This window comes from Anolis sagrei, chromosome X, assembly GCF_037176765.1.
Source record: "Anolis sagrei isolate rAnoSag1 chromosome X, rAnoSag1.mat, whole genome shotgun sequence".
NCBI classification, from domain to species: domain Eukaryota; kingdom Metazoa; phylum Chordata; class Lepidosauria; order Squamata; family Dactyloidae; genus Anolis; species Anolis sagrei.
The window spans coordinates 26,138,680-26,166,210 of record NC_090034.1 but is presented as its reverse complement, the minus strand read 5'-3'; the positions used below and the strand labels follow the sequence as shown (position 1 = coordinate 26,166,210).

Here is a 27,531-nt window from a genome sequence, read left to right as displayed (position 1 = left end):
GAATAGGTGAGCACACCCTTGCTAAAGGAAATGGTTGGCCTTGAGGAACTGAGCAGCACCTGTTTAGCAGGTGAGGTTTGGCATACAAAGAGTTTTAGGGAAGGAGGAGCTCACTGGTTCATTTCTGGGCTGCTGCCTGTCCATGCGACTGTCTGGCTTCCCCGCAGGAGCCAAGCACAGGTTCTTTTTAGATTGTTTTTTGGCATCCTGCAGATATTCTGCCATCCGGCAGAAACGTCATTCCAGAGAGGCGACCCGCGGCATGCGCTCTGGGCCCCAGCGCTTGTGTGCGCCAGCCGAACCAGGCCCGCCCGCCCTCCCCTCCCCTCTCCTCTCCCTCCCCAGCAATGTCTGCAATTTTGGCACTTCCAGGGCGAGTAAGTGTTGCAGAAGGAACTGGGGCTGGGCACGGTGCTAAGGGGGCGGTGGGACCTGCGCCCCTAGGAGGTCGTAAGCGAAGATGTTCCAGAAGATGGCAAAGACCAGGAAGGTGGCATAGGAGAGGAGGACCACCCACCAGCCACACTGGTCCTGAAGGTTCTCTTCATAGCTGCGTAGGATGGTCAGGCCCATGCTGATGCCCACGATGGCCCCGGCCAGGTGAGCCATGAAGCTCGGCTGGGGCCCCGAGGAGGGCAGCGGGGGTGAGAAGCGCAACCACACGGCTCGGCCCACCTCAGAGCTCACTGCAATCAGGAGAGGGAGAGATAGAGAGAAAAATGGGATATACAGGAAGCTCACTATTTGTATTCCATTATTTCATACTAATGTGCTCCCACAGGCACGCCTGGGCTCTACTGAGCATCAGTCTTCTAATAATCTGGGAAATATTTGTTCAACAAGCTTCCGTCCCTTCTCTTTTCTGCGGGCATTCCCAGTGTCACATCCAGCCCACCCACTTTTTAAAAATCCTTGAATGGAGCCTGTGCAATAAACTCTGAGGAGTTGTAACTATGGCTGGTTTCCTGTTACTGACACACATAAAGACAAGTCCAATTTATGCCGGTGTGTGTTGTCTCATCCTCCAAATGACTTTCCACCCTCCTGGGATCCACCATGCAATTGCTACAGACCAAACTCAGCCATTTAATGGCTGGTGCCGAGCAGAAAAGTGTCCGACTCTGGTGCCGTACCCAGATGCAAAACAGTGATGTTATCTCCTGGGAAGTCTCAGGACTTCTGGTAGCATTACCAGATTTCTACTATCCTTCAGCTCTGCTCTCCACCAGCCACTGCAAGGTCATAGCAGCTAAATGGGGAGTCCTGAATGGTATGAGAAAGCAACCATAGTTCCACTCCAAAATACAGGATCTCAGACAACATTTTGCAGAAGCCACACAGGTTCAGTGATGACCTCTTAGGAGGAGGACTACATGGGAAGCGAACACAGCCAAGAAAATGTTCCTCTGAAAGGAAAAAAGACAAAGGAATGAAGGGAGATACTCACTGCACACCAGGGCCAGCACCATGCGGAGCAGCTTATAGGGACATCGCATTCCTGCCCAGTTCTATGGAGGGAGAGACAAAACAAAGACTGGTCCTATATTTGGGGTTCTTGACATACCGCCCTCCTCATATCCCTTCTCCTCTCAATCTCTTGGACCTTTGGGGAATAGAAAACAGACTCCTCTGTCCCCATCTTATGCTTGGGTCACAATGATGGTGTTGTGTTCTTATGCTGCTACTTGGAGAGAAAAAATAGGATATGAAAATATTAATGGGTACTTGAAGCCCTCACTTGAGTTAGGCAAGGCTTGATTAACTAGTAAGATTACAGCTCTCCACATTGACTAGGTTTAGGGGTGCAGGGCTTGCACGAAAGTGGAAATATTGTGGAAAAAATGCTACTTTTAAGTGAGAGAACACCTTGGCTATAGATATGCACTAAACGTTCTAGAGATTCAACAATCTCTAGGCCTTCCAGCATGACTCCATAATCAGCCTCTGACAGGCGTTGACTGCAGAGTTGCATGGGAAGACCTGGAAATTGTCCGCAGACTATCAAATCTATGAAGGTCAAACCTGCAAACATGGAGAGGCAACAGTCACACTGTGCTGCTACGTAGGCCAATGATGCCCAGCCAAAGATTAAATGCATAGGGTTGAATTACAGATGACATCAAATGTGTGGCCACACACTGGATGTGCTTGGAGTTACTTTTCCTGCTCAACAGCCAGTTACACTCTACTCGCTACCATTCCACTCTAATGTCCATGGAGACATCCAAGGGCATTTAATGGTTGTAGACTCGCCAGGCAATGGGACTCAAATTCCCTTCTCTCGTGGGCCAATTTTAGCCCTCATCCAGATGTTTTTGACTTGAATTCCCACAATTCCTAACAGGATTGTGGGAGTTGAATTCCAAAACAACTGGAGGGAGAGCTGAAGTTGGCCCAGGCTGGGATAGAGGGGAAGTGAATCAATGACAACAAAGCAGCCCAAGACAGTGGCTATGGAATGAGAGCCAACAGTCAGGGATGGGAGGGACGTCATCATGACTGTGCTTGGACGTGAGACATTTTGTGGTGATCCACTTTGATGGATTCCAAGGGGCATTTGTCAAAGGGGATGGACCTCATGTCCGATGCCCACCTCCCCTTCCCACCATGCTCACCATCACGACGTTAGCCAGGTGAGCTGAGCAGAGGGCATAGACGCCCCCAGAGCCCCCGACCAAAGGCGCCCGCATGTCAGTGATGGAGACCGTCAGGGAACCTGCAGCAAAACACAAGAGATACAGTGTGAGCAGTAACTCAGGCGAGATGGAGGAACATCTCTTAGGAGCCTATCTGCACTCACATGGCATTGTCATTCTCCTATAACTGCCATGGTTCCATCAGACTATAGCAATGAGGAGGCCTGGAAAAAAACCCAGAAAAATTGGGGAAAAACAGATGTTTTTTCCTGAGTTGCTATGAGTTTTTCGAGCTGTACAGTCATGTACCAGTAGCATTCTTTTCTGATGTTTTGCCTGCATTTGAGGTTTGTTCAGAAGTCTGTTAGAAATGAGGCAAGGGGAGTGTGTCTGTCTGTCTGTCGATGGTCCAGGGTGGGAGAAAGAACTCTTATCAGCTGAAGCAAGTGTAAATGTTGCAACTGACAGGCTTGATTAGCACTGAGTAGCATTGCAGCTGCACAGTGAATCAGTGTTGTTGCCTGGAGGCATCCTTTGTTTGGGAGGTGTTGACTGGCACCTTTTGCTGCCTGGAATTCTCCTTTTGCTGACAGCAAACAAGTGCCAGTCAACATATCTCCCAAAACCCCTGGTTTTTGTCTCCCCCACCCATTTTTCTGGTTTGTTTCCAGGCCTTTTCATCTCGACATCTGACAGAATAAGGGGAATTTTCATTTGGAGAGATAAGAGTACCACCTCCAAATCTGGTCTTGGTTTTGTTTTTGCAAGCTTTAAACCAGCCTTTATTATTGTTGTTGTTGTTATTATTTTAATGACATAAAAACACAGTATGTCACAGCAAACGAGATCTATATGCTGGATTTCATATCACAAAATCACAAGTCGACTACTTCTCAAGCTTCTAGGACTGTGAGATGTATTTTCGAATGGTGCGTGCAGATCCAAGTAAGGTGGCTTTTTGCAGTTGACAGATCATGATTTTGTCAATGTTTATTGTTTCCAAATGCCAGCTGAGATCTTTTGGCATGGCACCCAGTGTGCCGATTACCACTGGGACCACCTGTACTGTTTTATGCCAGAGCCTTTGCAGTTTGATTTTGAGGTCGGCTGAGTTTATCCTGTATGGCAACATCAATAATCCAAACTTTTTTATTTTCCACAATCGTGATGTCTGGTGTATTGTGTTCCAAATCTTTGTCAGTCTGGATTTGAAAGTCCCACAGTATTTTTGCATTCATTTTTCACTACCTTTGCAGGTTTATGGTCCCACCAGTTCTTTACTATTGGCAGGTGGTACTTATGACATAAATTCCAACGAATCATTTGGGCTACAGAGTTGTGCCTCTGTTTGTTGTCTGTCTGTGCGATTTTCTTGCCGTAGCTGAGGATATGATCAATGGCTTCATCAGCTTCCTTGCAGTGTGTGCATTTTGGGTCATCAGCTGATTTTTCGATCCTGGCCTTAATCGCATTTGTTCTGATGGCTTGCTCCTGAGTTGCAAGAATCAGGCCTTCTGTCTCCTTCTTCAGTGTTCCATTCGCGAGCCATAACCAGGTCTTCTCCCAGGCTAGAATCACTGGGTTGCTGTGAGTTTTCCAGTTTGTATGGCAATGCCCCAGAAGCATTATCTCCTGACGCTTCACAGACATCTATGGCAGGCATCCTCAGAGGTTCAAGGGTCTCAACCTCTGAGGATGCCTGCCATAGATGTGGGCAAAATATTAGGAGAGAATGCTTCTGGAACATAGCCATACAGATCAGAAAACTCACAGCAACCCATTTGTATACCATTTAAAACCCAAACATAGTCAAACATTAAAACAGAAACTATCAATGCTATTTTTAAAATGGTCTTAAAAACCTTCTTCTATCAAAGCCTGCCTGAATAAAAATGTTTTAGTTTTTTAACGCTTAACACCTTCATACTTTAGGACTTGAATGTTTGAAACAGATCTCTTGTTCTTTTGATGGGTTTTCTTGGTGCTTTCTTGTCTTTTTTCAGACTTTTATTATTGTAAAACAGCCTGAGATTCAATTATGCAGTATTGATATTAATTAATCCATTGATTCGATGCAAAAATCAATGCCGAATAGCCAATCGGGATGGATGGGAAGTCCGCGGAAGGGTTAAAACTCTAGGCTCACACACACAGTCCCTAAAAACGGCAATCTGGGTTTGATCAAGCCTTCTGCAGCTGCTATTTCTAGGTTAACAAAAGACTCGTGCGCCGCGTCCAACTCTGCGTCGAACGTCACATCTGCTTCAACCCTAAAAGCTGAGATCTAAAAATAATTAAATAGGCCTCGTGGTACAAGCTGCAAAATCTTGACTTAACTGATTGCAGGATTTTTTCGCCCATTCATATCTGCACGGATTTGCATTTGAATGAAACAAATATCAACAGTGAGGAGGAATATTATTCTTTAATTTTGTCAAGTAAACGACACACGCAAATGTCAGCGTGGCAGACGTCGTTTTGGGGGGGTGAAAATACGCATTTCTTTGTGCAAGAGGGAGACGTCCTGGCATGCGGACATTTGCAGGCACTTAGGTTAGAAAACAACTCTTGCGTTTAGAAAGAAACCAAGATCCACCAACCCATTCAGCTTTTTAAAGGGTCAAAGTGAGTTTTTTTGAAATCGATGGAACCAATCAATTAAACTACTAGCTGGAGCTGTAGGAATCATTCAGTTGTAAAAGAGATGGAGACAATGGGGGCAATAGGTTCCTATATATTAGAACAATTAAAACTGCTTTCATGTTGATATTCTTGTGAAACCAGGGTTTGAGGGCACATCTACACTAACCATTTCAATGCAGATCAAACTGCACTGTATTTATTTATCGTGTCAGAAGTGAATAGAGAATACAGTTATAACATATAGAAAAACCACAAACAAAGCTAAAGACTTGCAATTATATTAAATGTTCATTCGAAGTGCCTCTGGCAGGGCTCTGTGCATGTGGCAGAAGCTCTTGTGCATGTGGCAGGGCTCAGGCTGCATTTTAGTAAGTTGTCTGTAGTTTGCTCTTCTCCACACTCGCATCTTGTGGACTCCACTTTGTAACCCCATTTCCTAAGATTGGCATTGAATCTCGTAATGCCAGAGCACAGTCTGTTCAGCACCTTCCAAGTCGCCTAGTCTTTTGTGTGCCCAGGGAGAAATTTTGCATCTGTTCTCAGCCACTGGTTGAGATTCCAGGTTTTAGCCTGTCACTTTTGGACTCTTGCTTGCTCAGGTGTTCCTGCGAGTATCTCTGGAGATCTTAGGAAGCTGTTTCTTGATTTAACGCATTGGCCTGCTGGCTGATATCTGAACAGAGGATGGGTGGGAGATGTCACTGCTTGGTCTTTTCATTGCAGGCTTCTACCGCTTGGGATTAAGAGATTGTGCTCTCCAGAGAAGAGCTGGTGGGTAACCAGGCAGCAGGAGAGAAGGCAGGAGAGAGAGAAACTCCACCTGCTTGGCAGCTACTTGTCAAGCATTTCAGATGAAATCCACCTCACCCAGAATGATTTATTAGCCACTCGACAAAAGGCTCCTGGTGATTTAAAAGGCTTTATCTCCCCTCTCTTCTCACCAGCAATAATGAAGCTGCTTGAAGAAATGCACAGCAGGAGGATGCCCTTGATTCCCAGATACTGTCTACACCAGGCATGAGCCAACTTTGGCCTTCCCTCCAGGTGTTTTGGACTTCAACTCCCATGATTCCTAACAGTCAGTAGGCTGTTAGGAATTGTGGGAGTTGAAGTCCAAAACACCTGGAAGGAAGGTCGAAATTGGCTATGCCTGAATCTCTATCTATAGACCGTTATTATTATTATGTTTATTTATATCCTGCTTTTTCTCTCCATACGGAGACTTAAAGTGGCTCACAATTAAAAGCATTGCAATACAACTTAAAATATACAAATATACAAGTATTAAGCAGTATTAAACATCATTAATTGGTGTGATTAGCATTCCAGATGCTTTTATTTATTTATTTAAAACATTTATATTCCGACCTTCTCACCCCGAAGGTGACTCAGGGCAGAGCACACCATATATACGGCAAACATTCAGTGCCAGGACAAGAATTCATTAAGTGCATACCTAAATGTTAAAAAAACATTTGTCTCAATATTAAAATACACTGTTTAAAACCGTCTTGATCATCTGCGTCTAATCTAATTGGCTTGGTAAGGTATCGCTGCTTTGTTGCACTGTCCTGAAAGCTTGGTCCCACCATTTCCAGCATTCCTCATCTCCAGGTGGTTTTGGTCTGCTACTCCCTCCACTCCTCATCTTGACCATACTGTTTAGGATTCATTGTACGATGTATAATGATAATAAAGTTGTTGTATTCTATTGCTAGAATGTGCAGTCCAAGAACATCTGGGGAGCTGCATGATTCTGCCCTTTACTTTACAGATAGGACAGTTGCCAATAAATAGAACAAATATTTATCATATCAGGAGTGAACCAAGGGTACATTTGTATTGCATTTTTTAAAAAGCAAACAAACAAAAAATACAAAGTTTGAAAACTTGGCATTATATTAAATGTCCTTTGACCAGAAGCTGGGTAGAATGGATTAACCCAGTAGAATGGATTAAGGCCCAGAAAGCCTACCTGTGCCTGCATTTGGGCTATCCTTGCCATTGAACAGAAAATAGCATTTTTGCACAAACACACAAACAAAGGAACCATGTCAAGTTGCCTTTTGTGCACAAGCAAACTATTTTTTCCTGCCTATAAAATTCTCCTTTCGACAGGCTTGCTTTTTGTGCAGACAATTCTGCTTTCTATGCAGAAATGCTTTTTTCCCCGCAGAAAAGCTTGGCTTCCGTATAGCGTCCAGAAAGACCCTAAAAGGTAATAGGTTTATTATGCTTGGTTGCTGACAAGAAGACTGTGATGCAAGGGAAAAGGGGACTCACCTGCCAGGACACCGGCCAGGTAGAGGAAGCTGATGCGGAGGACGCCGTGGACCATCTCCAAGGGAACCCCGATCATCAGCTGCAGGAGGGCATTGAAGCCGAGCTGTTCTAACCTGGAAAGACATAAGAGGAAGCTGCAACAGCCAGCTAGCCCAGGACAGAAGAGGCCACAAGAAAGACATTGGGAGGAAGAAACCAACGGAGCTTGGATTTCTAACTATGCATCTAACGTATCAGCCCTGTTTGAGATGGGATGTATGTGCCATGTAGGGTGGCCACGTTGGATCCAGACATTGGGAGGAAGAAACCAACGGAGCTTTGATCACTAACAATGCATCTAATGTATCAGTTCTGTTTTAGAGGGAATATATGCGCCATGTAGGGTTATCACATTGTATCCAGAACCAGCTGTTGCTACTAGGGGTTTACAACAGGCTTTTTCTAAGTAACAGGGAGGATCAGAAACTTTTCTGTTACAGCTGCCACAAGTTAATTGGGTGCGTTATTTCTTGCAGCATATAACAAGGCACTAGGTTTGCAAGCTTTGAGCTTTGCGTTTGGCTTAGCTTGATGGCTCGTTTGAGCTGAAGAAACCTTTAGCTGTTGCTGGGAGTGGTTACGCAGCATCCTGAAGCAGTTTGGAATGCCAAGGAAACAGCTTGTTTATGGTAAGATAAGGACATTCTATTGATAACTTAGTAGAGAGACTGTATTATTTTGCTATGTGCTTGCATATTGTCGTGTAAAGAAGAACACTCACCGGATATATTGTTTGCTGTATATTGGTAAGAACAATTCTTCTGTTTTTGCTTTGTGTTTTTGACCTACAGTGGACAGAACTAATTTTTTGTTTCTACTTAAAGCAACAGACAAATGTGTATTTTTTAAGTTTTTATCACACTGAGAGTAAAAGGGGCTGAGACATTCTGTGGGCTGCTAACACTATTCTGACAATGGCTCCAGTAACCTTAATGTTATCATGTATTTATTTACAGCATTTATATACCACACTTCTCACCCCGAAGAGGACTCAGAGCAGATCACAGAACACATAGACAGCAAACATTCAATGCCATTGTACACTGACAAGACAGACAACTGTATATAGATAGAGGTATATATAGGCTTTCCCATCTTCAGCATCTTGGAGGCTGTGCTCAGTTCCAGCCATGGGGCAGGGTGTGTGTGTGTGTGTGTTGTCACTCCATCTTCCCTGCCAAAGAGCTTTGTTCGTAAACTTCCTCCTTGATCAAATCACCGGCATTTTTGGGCATTTCCTTATGGGTGCCTTAAATACCTCCTCACTGTAAAGCATCCCTATTTATCTACTCACATTGCTGTTTTCAAATTACTAGATAGGCAGAAGCTGGGCTGAAAGGTAAGGCACTCACCCTGACCTGGGCTTCAAAGTGTCAACCTTTCAGTTGGCAAGATTGACTGCAGCTGGCAGTTAGAGCCTAAAGACATAGTTATTTGAGAAGGCGTTTAACTAAGTGCTACGACAATTGGCAATGACGACTGGAACGGAATACGGATTACGAGATTGGTTGACGATTCTATGATGAGACGGCGCGGATGATTTAGTGTAGTTATATTATTGTTATGCATTGATAGTTATACTGTTATTTCTTTGTGTTCTGCCTATTGTAAACTGTTTTTACATGTTGTACACCGCCGTGAGTCGCCCTAGGGCTGAGAACGGCGGTCAACAAATGAAGTAAATAAATAAATAAACATTAACCTGCTGTGCTAAAGCCTGGCTCAAGTATTATTATGTATACTGCATTTTTTCTGTTGTGAGCCGCCCGAAGTCACTTTGGGGAGAGGGGGCAGGATATAAATCACGTATTATTATTATTATTATCATTATCATTATCCTGACTTATAAAAGGTCGCTTCTACATTTACCCAGTCCAGTTTCAGCTGGAAACCCTAGAGTTGTCTCTGAACATATTATCATTATCATTATTATTATTTCTTACCCACCTCTCCCCATGGCTTGAGGCGGGTTACAGAATAATTAAAACACATAAACATTGCAAAAACACTACAGCTACAGATATTAAAACGTATTCCTATAAAAGCTACATATTTAAAAGTATTTCTATAAAATACATATTAAAATACAGAAAATAGAGATTCAACAAAGGACACACATTTAAAATTCATGCTTGAAGACTGCCTGGGAAGGCCTGCCAGAAGAGATAGGTCTTCACATGGTTTTGAAATTCTGACAGCTCATTTAGTTGTCAGTGTTCTTCTGGCAGTTGTTCTACAGTCATTCCCACAATTCCTAACATATATGACTGTGAACGCACAAGTGCATATTTTTACAGACAGAAAGGATAGTACACACACATGCTGCTACCCTGTACCACTCACATGATGGAGGATCATAGTTACTGACCATTATGGTGATGAGCAGCTTTACATAGTTGCTCGCATTGCACCATTCTGACACCGCAGCTGTGCAAAGCTGCACTTCCAGGTGAGCAATGCAACTCCACCTCATGTGCCATTTCCCCTCCTATTATTATTATCATCATCATCGTTGTTGTTGTTGTTGTTTCACGATTTTTTTAAAGGAGGGGAATGCCACAGATGCTGCCACCGAAGCACCTGGACTCCCTCCCCACACAAGGTAAGTCCTGGGACTTGTGGCATGAGCGGTGGTGGCTAATGATGGGCAAAGCTACATTGTGGGGTACATTGTAGGGTAGCTAAACCTAAGCCTTGAAGGTCTGCAGTGATTCTTCCCCACCTCCCACAGTTGTTCCAGAAAGAAGTACAGATTAAATTTCTCCAAAATGCTTGGGACCAAAAAAAGTAATTTGGTTGTCAAAGGCTTTCATGACTGGAACCACTGGGGTTGCTGTGAGTTTTTTGGGCTGTTTGGCCATGTCCCAGCAGGTTTCTTTCCTGATGTTTTGCCTGCATCTGTGGCTAAGGGCATTTTCAGAGGTTCTGTTGCTAGTGAGGCAAGTGGTGTGTGTGTGTGTGTGGAATAATGTCCAGGGTGGAAGAAAGAAGTCTTGTCTGTTTGAAGCAAGTGTGAATGTTGCAATTAGCAAGCTTGATTAGCATTGAGTAGTCTTGCAGATGGAAAGTCAATTGGTGAGGGTATCTACATAGAGGTAGCCCACCCTGGATATTCCACAAATACACCCCACTTGCCTCATTTCCTTCAGGTCTCTGAACAAATCTCTGAAGATGCCGACAACAGATGCAGGCGAAACCTCAGGAAAGAACACTACTGAAACATGGCCACACAGCCCAGAAAACTCACAGCAACCCAAAGTATTTTGGATTTTTTTTTCAGAACTTGGAATGTTTGCATATATGTCATGAGAGTATCTTGGAAGCAGGACCCACGTCTAAATGGATGCTCAATTATAGATAACCTGGAAGGCAGACACAAGCCAAATTTGGCCCTCCCTCAAAGTATTTTGGACTTTAATTCCCACAACTCCTAACAGCCGAAACACCTGGAGGGAGGGCCAAAGTTGGCCCATGCCTGCTGTAAGAGACAGGTGAAAACTGCTGTAAAATAAGTGAAAACTACACGAAGCCACCCCCAAATACCTACCCAACATGCATAAACATGTAAGTGAGAAATCTCCAGGCTCGGGCTCGGTGCCCCGGGTGATAGACGAGGGGGCTCTTCATGTACTCCGGGTGGTACGTCTGCAGCACCCACTTGTTCAGCCGGGCCCCGTAGCAGAGGAAAACAATGATCTAGCAGGGAAAAGAAAGAGACTCGCTTAGGACAGTCCATGCAGAAGGAATTGTTCAAAATTGGATAAATGGAAGCTATTTTATGTCTTCAATGGCCACAGAGATACTCACCTGGGTTAAGGTGACCACTGCCATGAAGACCGGCGGAGGGCAGGCGCGGTGCTGGTAGAAGTACCACCGCCGGTCCATCTCACAGGGCAGGATCTCGTAGGCCACATAGCGCACAAAGCGCTTGTAGAAACCAAGCCCAGTTTCATCCAGGAGCCCGTCGCGGGGCAGTGCCCTTTGCCCGTTGGCGATGGCTCGCTTGAAGCTGCTGGACCGCTTGCTGCTGATCTGGAAAGAGAGCCCGTGATGCGCAGAGGGCCGCAGGGGCAGCAACGGATATATCCCCGTCCTGTCCGAAACGCACCCCCCCCCCTTGTTTCTATGGTGCTCACAAAGGGAGATACTGTCCTTCCAATAACCCAGTGATTCTTAAAGCGTGCTGTGCAGAGCCCTTAGGTCTCCACAAGGCATACTGAGGGGCTCTGTGCATCTATCCGTCTGTCCTTCCTTCCCCACTTTCTCCTCTGAAGGCACAAACCTTTTCTCCTGCGCCCCTGCAACCCTTTTCCCTTTACCCCATCACTGACCAGACCCTTATTGTTATTACAAAGGTTGGGTGGCCATCTGATGCTTGGGGGTGCTATGATTGTACTTTTATTGCATTACAGAAGGTAGTTGGTCTGAATGGCCTCTGGGGTTGCTCCTATTATTATTATTATTATTATTATTATTATTATTATCATCATCATCATCATCATTGCAAAGGCTGGGTGGCCATCTGTTGGGGGTGCTTTGATTGTGCTTTTCCTGCATAAAGGCAAAAGAAGATTGAACTGGATGACTTCTGGGGCTGCTATTATTATTACTATTGCTATTACTATTATTGTAAAGCCTGGATGGTCATCTGTCTAGGGTGCATTGATTGTGCTTTTCCTGCATAAAGGCAGAAGGGAATTGAACTGGATGACCTCTGGGGCTGCTTCTATCATCATCATCATCATCATCACTGCAAAGCCTGGATGGTCATCTCTCGGGGGTACTTTGATTGTGCTTTTCCTGCATGGCAGAAGTGGATTGGACTGAATGGCTTTGGGGTTGTTCCTATTATTATTATTATTATTATTATTATTATTATTATTGTGAGTGCTTTGATTGTGCTTTTCCTGCATTGCAGAATAAAGGGGATTGGACTGGATGGACCTTGGGGTCTTCCACTGAAATATTGTTAAATTTATGTTGGTTAACGTTGTTCTTAATTTTAAATATTGTATTGTGCTTTCTTTTTTGCTCTGCAAACAAGATATGTGCAGTACACATAGGCATTTGGTTCATGTTTTTTCAATGAGTTTACACAAACACTCTCCACCCATCTGCCCCATCTGTCAGATTTTAAAAACCAATGTGGCCCCTGTGTCCAAAAGTTTGCCTGATGTAAATACATTATATATAATATATAATACAATATAGAAACACTCCTTGGGGTTTTTGAGGAGTTTGAGAACTCCTGGAAGATGCTGCATCCAAAGCATACAGGTCTTTCCTTATAGGTCAAAATCAACGCTCCAAATCTTGCTTGGAAGCAAACTGATAACCAGTGGAGCTCTTTCAACCAGGTGATGGTGTGTTCCCTAGTCCCAGTTATCAAACTGGTTGCAATCCCTTGGGATAACCAAAGATTCTGAGAACTTTTCAAAGGCACCAATAACATAATAGAGTAATCCAAACGGGATGTAGCCAAGGCATGTGCCATCAATGGCAAGATCGGATTTCTTCATGAATGGGCATAGTTGGCACACAGGCTTTAAATGTCCAAATGCATTCCTTGCCGCAGTTGAATCCAAAAGTAACCTCAAAATGCAAAACTTGAATCCAAATGTAACCCCAAAGTGTAAATCTCGAATCCAAAAGTAACCCCAAAATGCAAAACTAGAATCCAAAAATAACCCCATAATGCAAAACTCGAATCCAAAAGTAACCTCAAAATGCAAACCTCGAATCCAAAAGTAACCCCAAAATGCAAACCTTGAATGCAAAAGTAACCTCAAAATGCAAACCTCGAATCTAAAAGTAACCCCAAAATACAAACCTCGAATCCAAAAGTAACCCCAAAATGCAAACCTTGAATCCAAAAGCAACACCAAAATGCAAACCTCAAATGTAAAAGTAACTCCAAAATGCAAACCTCGAATGTAAAAGTAACTCCAAAATGCAAACCTTGAATCCAAAAGTAACTCCAAAATGCAAACCTCAAATCCAAAAATAACTCCAAAATGCAAACTTTGAATCTAAAAGTAACTCCAAAATGCAAAAGTAGAATCCAAAAGTAACCCCATAATGCAAAACTCGAATCCAAAAGTAACCCCAAAATGCAAACCTTGAATCCAAAATTAACTCCAAAATGCAAAACTTTAATCCAAAAGTAACCCCAAAATGCAAACCTTGAATCCAAAAGTAACCCTAAAATGTAAACCTTGCATCCAAACCTAACTTCAAAATGCAAAGCTTGAATCCAAAAGCAACCCCAAATGCTAACCTGCATTATCAAGGGAGTGTAATCCACCTAACATCCGCTGAATTCCTCTTCCAGGTCTGTCTTTCGAATGAACAGAAGCACCACAATCTTGTCTGGATTAAGCTTCCATTTACCTGGCTTCATCCATTATAGTTGCCATGGAATGTATTTGTGCCCAACCACAATACACACACACAAAGTTCTTTGCTCCCAAACTGCCCCCAAACTAAGGACATTTTCTGGGGCATTTTCTGGCTGTGTTTTAACCTACTTAAAATGCCTTGACGGGGAAAAGAAGGTTGTTATGGCTTCTGAGGAGCCCAGGTGCATTGGGCATTTTGCCCACCTGTGCTTATGCACAACCTGACATTAACAGTTTTCATCTTAAGATAGTTTTTTTTAATGATGTTGTTGCAATAAACACGCCACTAGCTTTACGCACCATTCTAAAAGAAACTCTTTCATAATTCAATTTCCTCTCATTACTTCCCGATTTAACTTTTTTTTACCCTTAATCCGGACAAGATTAAGGACTGATATCGCAATCAACTGTTCGGGGGGTGCTTTTACCTAATAATCATAGTGTGGTTATCTATATCCAAAGTGGTATTTTTGTTTTTTTGTTGTTGGTTTTTGTTAAATTTTAATAATGCTGAATTCTACCTGTTTTTAACTACGCAAGAGGTAATCAATGTAGTGTTTTAAGGGTGCATCTCATCATTGGTTTGTGAAGCAATTTAATGGTTTATGTAGTCTCTTAATGTTGTGTTTCGCATTGTATTTAATAATAATCATATGGTTTTTATGTGTTTAATAGCTGGGCACCTGGTATTGCTCGGCTTCTTTGAAAAAGTCAATTTTTTAATTGTACACAATGCCTAAGGTTGTGGGTGAACTTCAACTCACATCATGCCAGGTTAACCCCAACAAACGCCATCAGTACCTAAGGTTTGTTATGTTGGACAAGTTTACTTTAAATGCATCATTGGTGACTCGGTGACTCTGCCAAGTTAGTTCCAGGTCCATTGTTGGTGGAGGTCTGAATGCAGTTCTTAGATTGCAGGTGAACTATATATCTCAGTATATACAACTCCTATAAATCATGGTGAATTCTCCCCAAACATCTTTAGTATGTTCAGTTTCTGATCAATTCCTCTGCTGGGTGGCATAGAAAGAACAGGAAAGGGTTAAAGAAGAGGCAATGGGTGGGGTCATGCAAATTCCATACCAATTGAGGGAGTAAGAAACACTGGGATGTCTGTGGTGGAGGAAAACACATAAAATCTCTGATGAAATTGTCCCCATATGAAAGCCTTCACTTGGGTGGTGGGCAGTGAGGTGTTTGTGGGGGACATTGGCAGGGCTCTTGTACATGTTCATGACGCTCACTATAACCTGCAATGTCATTGGAGGGAGGGCCTTTGGTGTCTCCTGAGAGGTGGGAGCTATAACTGTTTGTGGAGGCAGGAGCTTGTCTGTGGAAGTCAGTGGTTCTCAACCTGTGGGTCCCCAGATGTTTTGGCCTTTAACTCCCAGAAATCCTAAGAGCTGGTAAACTGGCTGAGATTTCTGGGAGCTGTAGGCCAAAACACTGGGGGACCCACAGGTTGAGAACCACTAATGTAAGTGGGCGCAGTAGTCACATACACATACATATTTTCACTTTTTTATGTGTATATATTGGTTTGTCCTGTATGAGAAACACTTGTGGTCTAAGCATTAAAATAGACTCATACCATAGTTACGGGTTGTCATGGTAGGGTCAGAGAGAGACTTTCCACAGGTGATTCACCCTCCTCCACCCTCCTCCACGGAGGCATGAAAGACAAGGACAATGCCTTTAAGGGGAAAGGGAAAGGGCCACTGATTTGGGGAATGGGCTTGCAATGTGTCAATGCCTTCTCCTGCCCAGGACGCTTTTGGCACATACCTTGAGCCAATTAGGGAGACATCATTAAGCATTAAGTATTCCTTGCTGAATTGCTGGGGAAGGCTTAATGCTTTTGCAAACAAGGGCTTCAGCAAAACAAAGAGGAAGGAAAAGGCAGGGAAACTATTCCTTACATCAGGGCTGTCCCAACGTTTTACAAAGTGGGCCAGATTTGGTGAGCTGTAAATGTGTGGGGCCAACCATACAGCCTGACATTTTTTAAACCATTAACATTAAATACAAATGAACTATTTTATGAAATTTGTATTGCAAAAGGCATACTTTTCAGTTCTTCACACTGAACACAAATAGATCTAAACCTTGTACATCTCTTTTAAGAGAGAAAAAAGCAGTATATAAATAATATCATCTATAATTTATCTGTGTAAGTGCATGTGCATATGTATATACACACACACAGAAACACGCACCCGTGTGTGTGAATTTTTGAGCTGTATTTTAAAACAGGAGGAATAGGAGCAAGCACCACCTTTGAGACTCATTCATTTCAGCATGTGCTTTCATGGATTTCAATCCAATTCTTGGACATACTGGTGGAGTTAATACTAAAGCATCATGTGGGGTGGGAGCATAAACGCATACACAGAGACATAGACTGGGATCATGCTGAGAACAACAAATATTTGTATGAAACAGATTTGTTGGGATTTTAGTAATCTTGAGAGCCATCTTCTAGTGAAATATAAAATAGCTTTTTTGTACACATGTATTTTAGACTGTGGTCAACAGTGCTGGCGGGCCGAATGTTATTGATTTTATGACAGAGGCTGGGGGGCAATAGAAATTTTAACAAGGCCCACAATTGGCCCCCAGGCCAGACTTTGGACATGCTTGCCTTACATTATCCCTTAAAACTGTTTTCCTGGGCGCTCTCTCTAGATCCAACTTCTGGAGCTCATGGTTTCTACCCAATTACATGATTTCATGACTTTCCCCCCTCTTTTTATCCTGTTTTTTTCTCCAATGGCATTGAGGCCACTATTTTTGCTGTTTTACTTTCATGACAGCCCTGCAAAGCAGGCCAGGCTGAAAAGCAGCCAATGGCCCAGGTTTACAAAGTCTGGCTGGATCTACACTGCCATACACTGCCAGTCTGCTATGAAACACAACCCAAAGTGCTGGCTTTAGCTCATAAAGCCCTAAACGGTTCCAGCCCAGTTTACCTGTCCAAACTTATCTCCCTCTATGTGCTGGCAAGGAGACTAAGATCTTCTGGGGAGGCCCTGCTCTCAATCCTTTGCAAGTGCGACTGGTGGGGACAAGAGACAGGGCCTTCTCAATGGTGACTCCTTGGCTCCAGAGTGAAATTAGATCAGCTCCCCTCCCTCCTGACCTTTAGGAAACAGTTAAAAACATGGTTGTTTGACCAAGCATTCAGTGAGTAATCTATCAGTGCAGTAAGAAAGATGAAACAGTGCAATGACAAATTGGAATGGCCACAGACTATGATATTGAATTGCATGATTTTAAATAATTGGTTCTAAAATTTTTGTTATGTTTTAATGATTGTTTTAATGCATATGTTTTATTATGTATGTGTGTTTTTTGGCATCTAATTGTTGCCTATACATGTAAGCTGCCTTGAGTCCTTTACGGGGTTGAGAAGGGCAGTAAATAAATAAATAAATAAATCTCAGTTCAAAGCGGGTAAAATCTGGATTTGGGAACTGGGTAATACGGCAATGAGGATGAGGCCCAAGTTTCATATCTCAGGACTTGAAAAGACAAAGTATAAAATAAAAAGAGGCCACCTTTTTAACAAAGATCCACATTGTTATTTGCTACTGTTTGCCTTCAAGATGTTTTTCACAGATAGAAAACAGCTTGATTGCGTCAACTCTATCAAGGGGTTTTCTGTGGCTGAGAAAGTGTAATGCACCCAAGGCGTGTCAGTGGTTGCTGAACGAGGAAATCAAATCCTCGTCTCCGGAGTCATCGCCCAATACTCATACCACTGACACCGGATTATGATTTTGTTTAAAGCAAGTCAGACATTACTTTTTGAAAACATCCAGCCCCCCAGGCCCTAGCAAAGGCAGCTGGGGCTTTGGTCCAAATACAGAGCAGTGTGGGGGCCATGAAGCGGCTGCTGGTACTCACGCCACTGACCAGGTCTACCAGCTCCTGGTAGCAGATCTGTCCCTCGTCGTTGCTCTGGGCCAGCGCCACCAGCATCTCCAGCTTGGCCGGGTCCAGGGCCAGTTCATGGCTGTGCACCAGGCTGGCAAAGGTCTCCACGCCAATGAAGCCCGTGTTGTCGGGATCAAGCTGCCAAAGAAGGGCGAAAGGGGTCAGTGCCAGCAGAACAGGCCCACTGCAATCCCACCTGGAGAAACCGAGGCACTATCAAAGCAGCTTAAAAGTTGGAAAAGGATGAATTGGGAACGTTCTTGCCAAACAGAGCAACCATCCACACTACCATCCAATCCAGTTTCTGGATCCAGATTATCTGCTTTAAATTGGATAATGACGTTATGTAACAAAATTTGGGGGGGGGGGGGAGCCCAAACAAATCTTGTTCCTGGTTTGAAAGTGTTTTCCCTGTTTAATTGTGTGCTCCTTACTTTATTCGGCTCAGAAACTTTGTTTTTGCAGCACAATCTATGTTGACTTGGTTGAGACTTGATGATGAGAGATTCACTGAAAAACGAGAACAAAATGTGCTGCGGGACAATGTCCCTCCCGCAAAGACAAAGTTTTTGCAGTTTAGTAAACTTTTGTCATGTTTTTATGACAGAATCAATTAGGAAATGACATTTACCAACCCAGGAACAAAAATCGTGTCACATGATTTTACCAATGCCTGTATTTTATTTTCTGGTATCGTTTGTGTTTCTATTGTAATGTATGTACTGTACTGATGAGCATGGCCTCATGTAAGCCGCACTGAGTCCCACTGGGGGAGATGGAGCGGGGGATAAATAAAGTATTATTATTATTATTATTATTATTATTATTATTATTATTATTATTGCAAAGGTGAAGATGTACTCACCCATAGCAAGAAAACATAGACTTAGGTCAGAGTCTTGGAATAGTTCCTTTAATAGACTACTATTCCCAGAATCCTTTAGCCACTACAACTAGAGAGAAGGGTCCCAAACTTGCAACAAAAAAGGCAATAAGACAGCCAAATAGGCCTCCAAATGTTGCATTATTTTCTGCACTTCTGCAGTGTCTTATTTTTAAATCCCCACTTAAGAAATCCCAAAACGTGGGGCCTTTCCTAATAAAAACAAGCCCCTGATCTCCTGGTCATTTTGGCCAGCTCTGGCCACTTGTTAAAAGGAACAAGCTCACAGCTGCGACCCAATTATATATTTTTTTTCTTGCAGCTTGATCACAGATTTCCATTTTTAAAAATGACTTTTCAACCATTTGGCTGCTAAGATGCAAGTGAACGTGCATGAAGGCACTGCAACCTTTAAAAGGCATCTCTGCTCATGGCTTGGAGCAGGTAAGCAAGAAAAACATCAAGGTGTTGCAGTGAATAGTTTCTGCATTTGGTTGGACTTTAGCACAGCAGGTTAAACCACCAGCTGCAGAAAATCTTGCCGATTGAAAAGTCTACAGTTCAAACTCCGATTGGGGTGAGCTCCCAACCGTCAGCCCAGCTTCTGCTCACCTAGCAGTTCGAAAACAGCAATGTGAGTAGATAAGTAGGTGCCACTTTGGCAAGTACCCATAGACATGCTGGCAGTTGGATCGGGAGAGCATCTAAGGACAACAAAGGTCCTCGGCATGGAAGATGGAGTGACAGCAACTCCACTCCCCCCTCGCCCGTGGCCAGAGTCAAGCACAATCTCCAGATGCCGGAAATGGAAAAAGATGGAAAGCCTTTACCACTGTTTATGTACTGTCTGTCCTTGTTAATTGTATAATGGCATTGAATGTTTGCTGTATATGTGTTCTGTAATCTGCCCTGAGTCCCCTCGCGGAGATAGGGCTGAATATACACTACATTAAGTATGTTGTTGTTGTTGTTGTTGTTGTCTACAAAAAGTTTCCATCTTGGGGCAAAAGCAGATGGCAGCAAACACCTTGAGGCTTGATGCCTGGTAAGTTAAGGATGCAATAGTATTCAAAGTCAACTGAACTGGCCTAGTAAAGTCTAACCATGTTTTATTTAATGAAGGACAGCTGAAAAGGCAAATCCTAGAGCAAAGCAAGTCCAACTCCCCCAAGAAGCTGAGATGCAAGAACAAAGAATGCTATACTTTGGTCATAACATGAAAAGGCAGGACTCACTAGAAAGGTGGGGCACAGGATCCCTTGCAAAAGGAGGGAAATGTGCAGGAAAAACGTACTCTTTATTTGTTTAACCAAAGAGAACAGCTCTCCAGTACAACTATTTGATCAACTTTGGCTAGACGTTGACCATGCAATTGCTCTGGAAGACTGAGAGATTCCCAAAGAAGTGTTCTCTGTAGGGATTTCTAGTTCCTCCAGAGTGATTCTAGGTTGGAAGTTGACCACAAGCTCACACTGGAGGACCTAGGGATTCCTAACATAGAGAACATTCTAATCAAACACAATCACATGTGTAAATACGGAGGGCCAACTGTACTTGGAAGGTCAAGTACACCATTTAATTTGTGCCCCTCCCAACAGAAGAAATTGGTTGCCTCAAGCCCTTTGTCTTGCAAGACGCAACTTGTCCACATTACAAGCAGACAAGGCTTGGAGGGCCCTGTGTGAGTCATCCGGACCACGCATTGTCTCGCAGCACCAGTTTCCAATCCATTAGAGTCTCTAATGGCTCCGAATAGCATTGGGAACCTTCTCCAACGAGACTTTTACGATGCATTTCCTTACAACCCTGCAGCACTATTTATTATTAATATGATGGCTCCAGCACTTAAGGACATAAAACGAGACCCAAAGCTGGATCGGACCCAAGGCCTACCTCATCCAAAGTAAGTGTAGCTCAGTTACTATTGTTGATGTGTGCCTTCGAGTCATTTCCAACTCCACACAACTCCAAAGTGAAACTATCCCTGGATTTTCATGGCCAGATTTGTTCCCTTTTCTGTCCTCTGGTGTAGTGCTTTTTCAATTATGTTCACTGACCAAGACCCCATCTACACTGTCACATAATGCAGCTTGAGCTGCATTATAATGGTCAGTGCAAACATAGGTGGGATCTATGCTGCCATATAAGGCAGTTTCAGAATACAGACTGATCTACATTGAACTGGATCATATGAGCCTTAACTACCATATTCAATGCATTTAATTTGGATGATATGGCAGTGTAGACGGGACCTGAGGATCCAAACCTTGATATTATTATTATCATTGTTTGAAACACAAAAAGGTTAGTACACAGCAAGCAAGGTCACTCTGCTGGCTGTTGTATTGGATCACATGTCGGACACTTCCCAAGTGTCTAGGACTGTGTGATGTATCGCTAAATAATGTGTGCCAGTTCGAGTAGGGTGGCCTTTTGCAGCTGACAGTAATTTTGTCAGCCCTGATTGTGTTTAAGTACAGGCCAAGGTCTTTAGGCACTGCATCCAGTGTGCCGAGCACCACTGGGACCACCTTTACTGGCTTGTGCCAGAGTCTTTGCAGTTTGAACTTTAAATCCTCGTATCGTGTCAGCTTTTCCAGTTGTTTCTCTTCAATCCTGCTGTTGCCTATTATTATTAAAAGGGTACTCGACCAGTACTGCCAGCCTGCCCAAGCATACAGTCGGCATGCCCGTCTCCACATTGCACCAAACTGGGAAAGATGAAAGAAAACGCGCCGGCGACACGACCGTGGTGCCAACCCCATTGTCCCTTGCATTCCTCTGAAGCAGGAATGGGTGGGCGGCAGTGGCACAGATACCAGCTCTATTTACGTCTGGCTTTCTCTGCTGAAAAAGCCTTGCTTCAAAGGGACCTCCGTGCCAGGCGTTTTGGGAGGAGGGGAAATGGCCTGTTGCTTTAACTACTTCTAAATGTATTCCCCTTGTTTTTTTTAGTGGCCTTGCTGGTGCTGGCAATCTTGTTTATTCCTAACAGAATAAACAATTGTGTTCTCTGCCTTAAATATTTTAGTTCTAAAGGGAGAGCAGGTTCGATACGTTGGCAAGGAAGAAATTGCCCAGCAAAATGCCTCATTAGTTCTGAGCCTTGGTGCTCAGTCTGGATTGCATCCAAAATTTCCAAAAGAGCTCCCAGTTCGGATCTGGCACAGGTCAGAAGTCATGTACATTATTGCTGTTGTGTGCCTTCAAATCAACTCTGACCCATCCAACACAGCTGCCATCTGATACCAAAAGTGAGTGCTTCTCCAGCCCTCCTTCACCATCCCTGAATGCTGATGCTGCTAAAAAGCTTCCAGTTCGTCAAGGGGAGAAAGTCTCCCAATGGTATTATGAGAGGGACGTGATTTTAAAATGTGATTTTCTAATGACTACGAGTCCCATAATTAACAAGGACTTGTTTGTCAGAAACTGCTGATGCTTAGAAAAGGCTGCCACAGGTCAGTCCTTACTAGCACGGCTAATAGTGGAGGCTGATGGAAGTTGTAGTCCAGCAACATCGGAAAACTCTGACATTGCCTGCTTTGAAATTTCAAGCAAACCCAAACAGAATGATGCAAAGGCCCATGCTATGCATTTCCCCCAGTGTTTATCCTCATCTCTTTGTGCAATATACTGTGCTTTATAAATGCAGTATTTATAGGGCCTGGTGCATTAAATAAGTGTCCAGTACAAAACCTGAGCTTGATTTCACAAGCCTACAAACAGAAAGCAACAACATTCACTTGCCAAGGCCTTTTCTCGAAAGGCATCAACTTCAGCCTGTTCAAAGAGTATAGCTCAGGCATGGGCAAACTTTCTAACTTGGGGGCTGCATGCTAGCACTCCCTGCTAAGAGGACTGGCTGCCCGGTGATAGAAGGAAGGAAGTAAAGAGAGAAGGAAAGAAGGAAGGATGAAAGGGAAGGAAGGAGAAAGAGGGAGGGGGAAGGAAGGAGGAAAGGGTAGAAAGGAAGGATGGAAGGAGAAAGAGGAAGGTAAGGAAGGTAGGGAGGGAGGTTATAGTTGCTGGGATTTATAATTCACCTACAATCAAAGCACACTCTGAACCCCACCAACGATAGAATTGGACCAAACTTGGCAAACTGAATCCCCAACACTAACAGAATATACTGGAGGGATTTTAGGGGAACTGACCTTGATTTAGGGGAGTTGTCATTCACCTATATCCAGAGAGCACTGTGAACCCAAATGACAGTGGACCCCAGGCAAACTTGGCATTTATACCCGAAATGGCCAAGTGTCGATATTGGTGGAGTTTAGGGTAAATTTACCTTGACATTTGGGAGTTGTAGTTGTTGGGATTTATAGTTCACCTACAATCCAATTCCACTATGAACCCCACCAATGATGGAACTGGACCAAATTTAAGCACACAGAACCCCCATGACAAACAGAAAATACTGGAGGGGTATAGGGGGAATTGTCCTTGAGTTGGGGGAGTTGTAGTTCACCTACATCCAGAGAGCACTGTGCACCCAGATCCAACATGGCCAACTTTGAGTACTGGCAGGGTTTGGGGGTGACTAACTCACAATGTTGGGAGTTGTAGTGCACCCACATCCTTATGCATTTTCTAATGGGAGCATTCATAGAAAACATTGGCTCAGTGCTATGCAATGCTGGGATTTGTAGTTTGGTGTGGCATCAGCCTTCGTTGGCAGAGAAGGCTCAAGGCCTTGCGAAACTACAGCCCCCATGACTCCATAGCATTGAACCAAGGCAATTAAAGGGGATTCCTTCTGCAGCATAGGTGCAGCCCAAGGTTTCTTTTCCATTGCAGGAAGCTTTGGTGTCCTAACACTTCGGTTTTTAAAGAAGAAATCCTAAGCAGGCAGCAACACTAATGGCCATGTTACAAAGAGTGCATTTTTACCTGCTGAGCCTGACATTCATCAGCAAATACTTTTTTTGGTTTCAGGGTTTTGGAAATTGAGGTGCGCATTACATTTAACATGCACAAGGCTCGAGGAAATACGGTATATATGTATAATGGCGAGAACAAGGTACATTTTAGTCACTTTTAGTCTTCTTGTGGAGAGAAAAAGCAGGGTATATATCAACATAATAATAATAATAATAATAATAATAGATACAATGCCGCTTGGAGTCTCCTTGTGGAGAGAGAAAACAGGGTATAAAACAACAACAACAACAACAACAACAACAACAACAACAACATAATAATAATAATAATACGTTCTAATACTAATAATGGATACATAGCTGCAGTGAGTCTCCTTGTGGAGAGATAAAGTGGGGTATAAATAAACTTAGGGCCCCCTGGTGGCGCAGCGGGTTAAATCACTGAGCTGCTGAACTTGCTGACCGAAAGGTTAGCGGTTCGAATCCGGGGAGCAGGGTAAACTCCCAATGTTAGGCCCAGCTTCTGCCGACCTAGCAGTCCAAAACATGCAAATGTGAGTAGATCAATAGGTACTGCTTCTGCAGGAAGGTAACGGCGCTCCATGCAGTCATGCTGGCCACATGACCTTGGAAGTGTCTATGGACAACACCGACTCTTTGGCTGAGAAATGGAGATGAGCTGGGGAAACCTTTACCTTTACTATAAATAAACATAACAGCAATAATAATAAACAACTCAAAGTGTTGCAGCGCAGCCTTATGTGTCATGCCCACAATGGGCAACCTTTAGGGGTTCATGTCAAGCTAATTATTGATATTGCAGTCAACTGTTCTGGGGGTGATTTTACCCAATTATAAGTGCCTATATCCAAAATGTTTCTTGCTGAAGTTTCAATAATATTGAATTTTACTTGGTTTTTAAGCACTTCTTGAAAAGTGCATCTTGCCATTGGTTTAAGTAGCATTTTAAATGGTTTGTGTGTGGTATATTAATAGTGTTTTTTTCTCATGTCAGGAGCGAATTGAGAAGCTGCAAGTTGCTTCTGGTGTGAGAGAATTGGCCATCTGCAAGGACATTGCCCAGGGGACACCTGGATGATTTGATGTTTTATCATCCTTGTGGGAGGTTTCCCTCATGTCCCCGCATGGGGAGCTGGAGCTGATAGAGGGAGCTCATCTGCACTCTCCTGGATTCGAACCTGTGACCTGTCGGTCTTCAGTTCAGTTCAGTTTAATAGGTGCATTTCGCATTGCATTTGATCATAATCAACTGTGATTTTAATTTATTGATCGGTTTGCTTTGTATGTGAAAGACGTATGTAACTGCTTGTATATATTTTGCATCTGTGTTTGGTGCAATAATAATAATAATAATAATACAGTATGTGTATATAGTGTGTGTGTGTGTGTGTAATTTTTTGTACAGATCTTGGAAAATGAGTGAGAGAAGCCCAAGTTCTCCAATCTCAGATCTGCTTTTGGGGTTTTGTGCTCTACCAAATATATCAACACACACACACACACATATCCCTCAATCAACACACACATATGTATATATATTATCTATATCTCCACCCAGGTCTTTCATTGCTGTCTAATCCATCACCATCTGCTTCTGCTCCCCATCCATGCCTTGCCAAGGTGGCTGAGCATTGGCCAAGGCTGGGAGAAGCCTTTCCTGTGTGGGACTCCCTATGCAATGCATGCACACGTGCAAAATACACTGACACGTGTCAAGAGAGATGCCAAAGGGGTGATGCTCATTGCAATGCTTACCTGCTCCTGGATGAGCTGCAGCAACGAGCTCCTCTCCATAGACCTGCAGCAGGAAAGACCTCCTTTCCTCTCCTTCCTTCCTTCCTCTCCTTCCTTTCTTCCCTCCTTCCTACCTTCCTTCCTTCCTTCCCTCCTTCCTTCCTCTTTCCTTCCTTCCTTCCTTCCTTTCGGAGGCTCAGGAGGCAAAGAAGAACAGCAGCAGCAACAGCAACTAGCAAGCAAAGGGAGGAGGGAGGCAGGCCATGAGCGACACAGCGGCTGGCCAATGGGAGCAGCTCCGCGGGGAAAAAGGCGGGGCCAAACAGCTGGGAAAGAGGAGGGGCTCCTGGCGCAGGAGCAAAAGAGGAGCAGCCCGGTTGGGAAAAAGCCCAGCAGCTCGGCCTCTTCGGGATGGCCTCCGAGACCGAGGATGCTGCCGCCGCCGCCGCCATGGAGTCCCAACCGGCTTAGATGGGCATCGAACAGTGCCAAGGGGCAACTTAAAGGCACTCCTTCCAAGTGGAGGGGACAGGCGAGAGTGGCATTCCATGGCCACGCTGTGTCCCTTTGGCAGTTGTGTTTGCTGCAAGTTGAGATATACAGCGCTCCATGCAATCATGCCGGCCACATGACCTTGGAGGTGTCTACGGACAACGCTGGCTCTTCGGCTTAGAAATGGAGATGAGCACCACACCCCAGAGTCAGACATGACTGGACTTAATGTCAGGGGACTACCTTTACCTTTACCTTTTTTATAAACTAGCCATCCCCTGCCATGCGTTGCTGTGGTCCAATCTGTGTATATGTATTTTGTGTGTGCATATACGCGTGTATATATTTGTGTACATGTGTGTTTGCGTATATATATGTGGTTTTGTGCATGTGTTGTAATATTTTTTTTTAATTTTTGGCTTTTTAAGTATGTGTTTTTTAGTGTTTTTATGAGTGATGGTCACTTGTTGGCCTGCTATGTGTATTGTGTCCAAATTTGGTGTCAATTCCTCCAGTGGTTTTTGAGTTATGTTAATCCCACAAACAAACATTACATAGATAGGTTGTTGTAGGTTTTACATAGATTGTGCTGGTACGGCTGTACCAAGAGCTCCAACTTCCTTTTCTTTCTTTGAGTGTTTGCATGTATTCCAAAGTTCCATGCATTTTGCAATAAGGTGGCTTCCCTTGGTTTGCAGCCACCTGCCTATCATCGTTGGGTTTTTTAGTTCCGCCCCTTTTCCCAGGGTTCAGGAAGGAAAGGGAGCCATTTTAGCTCAGTCTTACAGTTGAAAGCTTAGCTACAGGACATGAATCAGCTCCACCTGTAGAGAAGCTTTGTTTCTTACGAAATTCCGGGGGAAAACAATCCCAAAGCTCTGGGTGGGGAATTTGCAGCCTCACAGCTTTAAGAAAAAGCCTTTAAAAGAAATAGTTTCACAGTGCAACCCTTGTTGGGGTTAAAGAAACAAACCCACAACATTCATGGAGAAAATCCAAAGGACTTCAGCTGGAGAATCTACAAAGCCTTGGCTGGTAGGTCTACTCGGGACCCAAGAAGCAGTTTGGAGCCGGGAGTAGGGCCCACACCAGCAAAGTTTAGAAAGTAGATCGCCCAAGGAGGGGTTAAAAAGGGTTTTCCTCTTAAAGAAAAGAAACAGTTCATGAAGTCAGTTGCCTGTCCCTTGTGGTCAATAGTAAGAAAGCCATCAGTTGTTTCAAAGCCTTGAAGTATTTGTTTGACCTGTTGAAGATCTGAGAAATATTTGATTGTTTTGTTGAAGACCTAAACAATAATAAAGGACTTTGTTAAACTTTTCAAGCTTCTAAAGACTTTGTATAGGAAAATCCTTAGGGCCTCTCAGCTGAGGCACCCCAGCTTCCCGCTGGGCACAAAGAGCACGTCATGTTCGAAAGCCAATTGCTATAGGCCCAGCGCGTGACAGCACATAGATAGATAGATGCTAGCCATCCCCTGCCACGCGTTGCTGTGGCTGAGCCTGGTGATCTGGAAAATAAAGTAATTAGAAAATGTTGGTTTCTAATATATGTAATGTCTTTATGGTTGTGGGTAAACAGTA

At 43.7% G+C, this 27,531-nt stretch overlaps 1 protein-coding gene across 2 annotated transcripts; it reads right to left on the bottom strand.

The window, feature by feature from the left end:
- Positions 1–327: 327 nt before the first annotated feature.
- Positions 328–25,724, bottom strand: RHBDL1 (rhomboid like 1). 2 transcript variants are annotated; one of them, XM_060786273.2, is made up of 8 exons: positions 25,481–25,724; positions 17,909–18,076; positions 11,409–11,633; positions 11,149–11,297; positions 7,563–7,675; positions 2,616–2,716; positions 1,448–1,508; positions 328–686 (listed from the first exon to the last, which is right to left on the bottom strand). In XM_060786273.2, the coding sequence occupies exons 1-8, from the start codon at positions 25,517–25,519 to the stop codon at positions 415–417; spliced, it is 1,128 nt and encodes a 375-aa protein (XP_060642256.1). In that variant the 5' UTR covers positions 25,520–25,724; the 3' UTR covers positions 328–414. The 2 variants fall into 2 exon arrangements, with proteins under 2 accessions (XP_060642256.1, XP_060642257.1); XM_060786274.2 differs by having other exon boundaries at positions 17,918–18,076.
- Between the last annotated feature and the right edge of the window lie 1,807 nt (positions 25,725–27,531).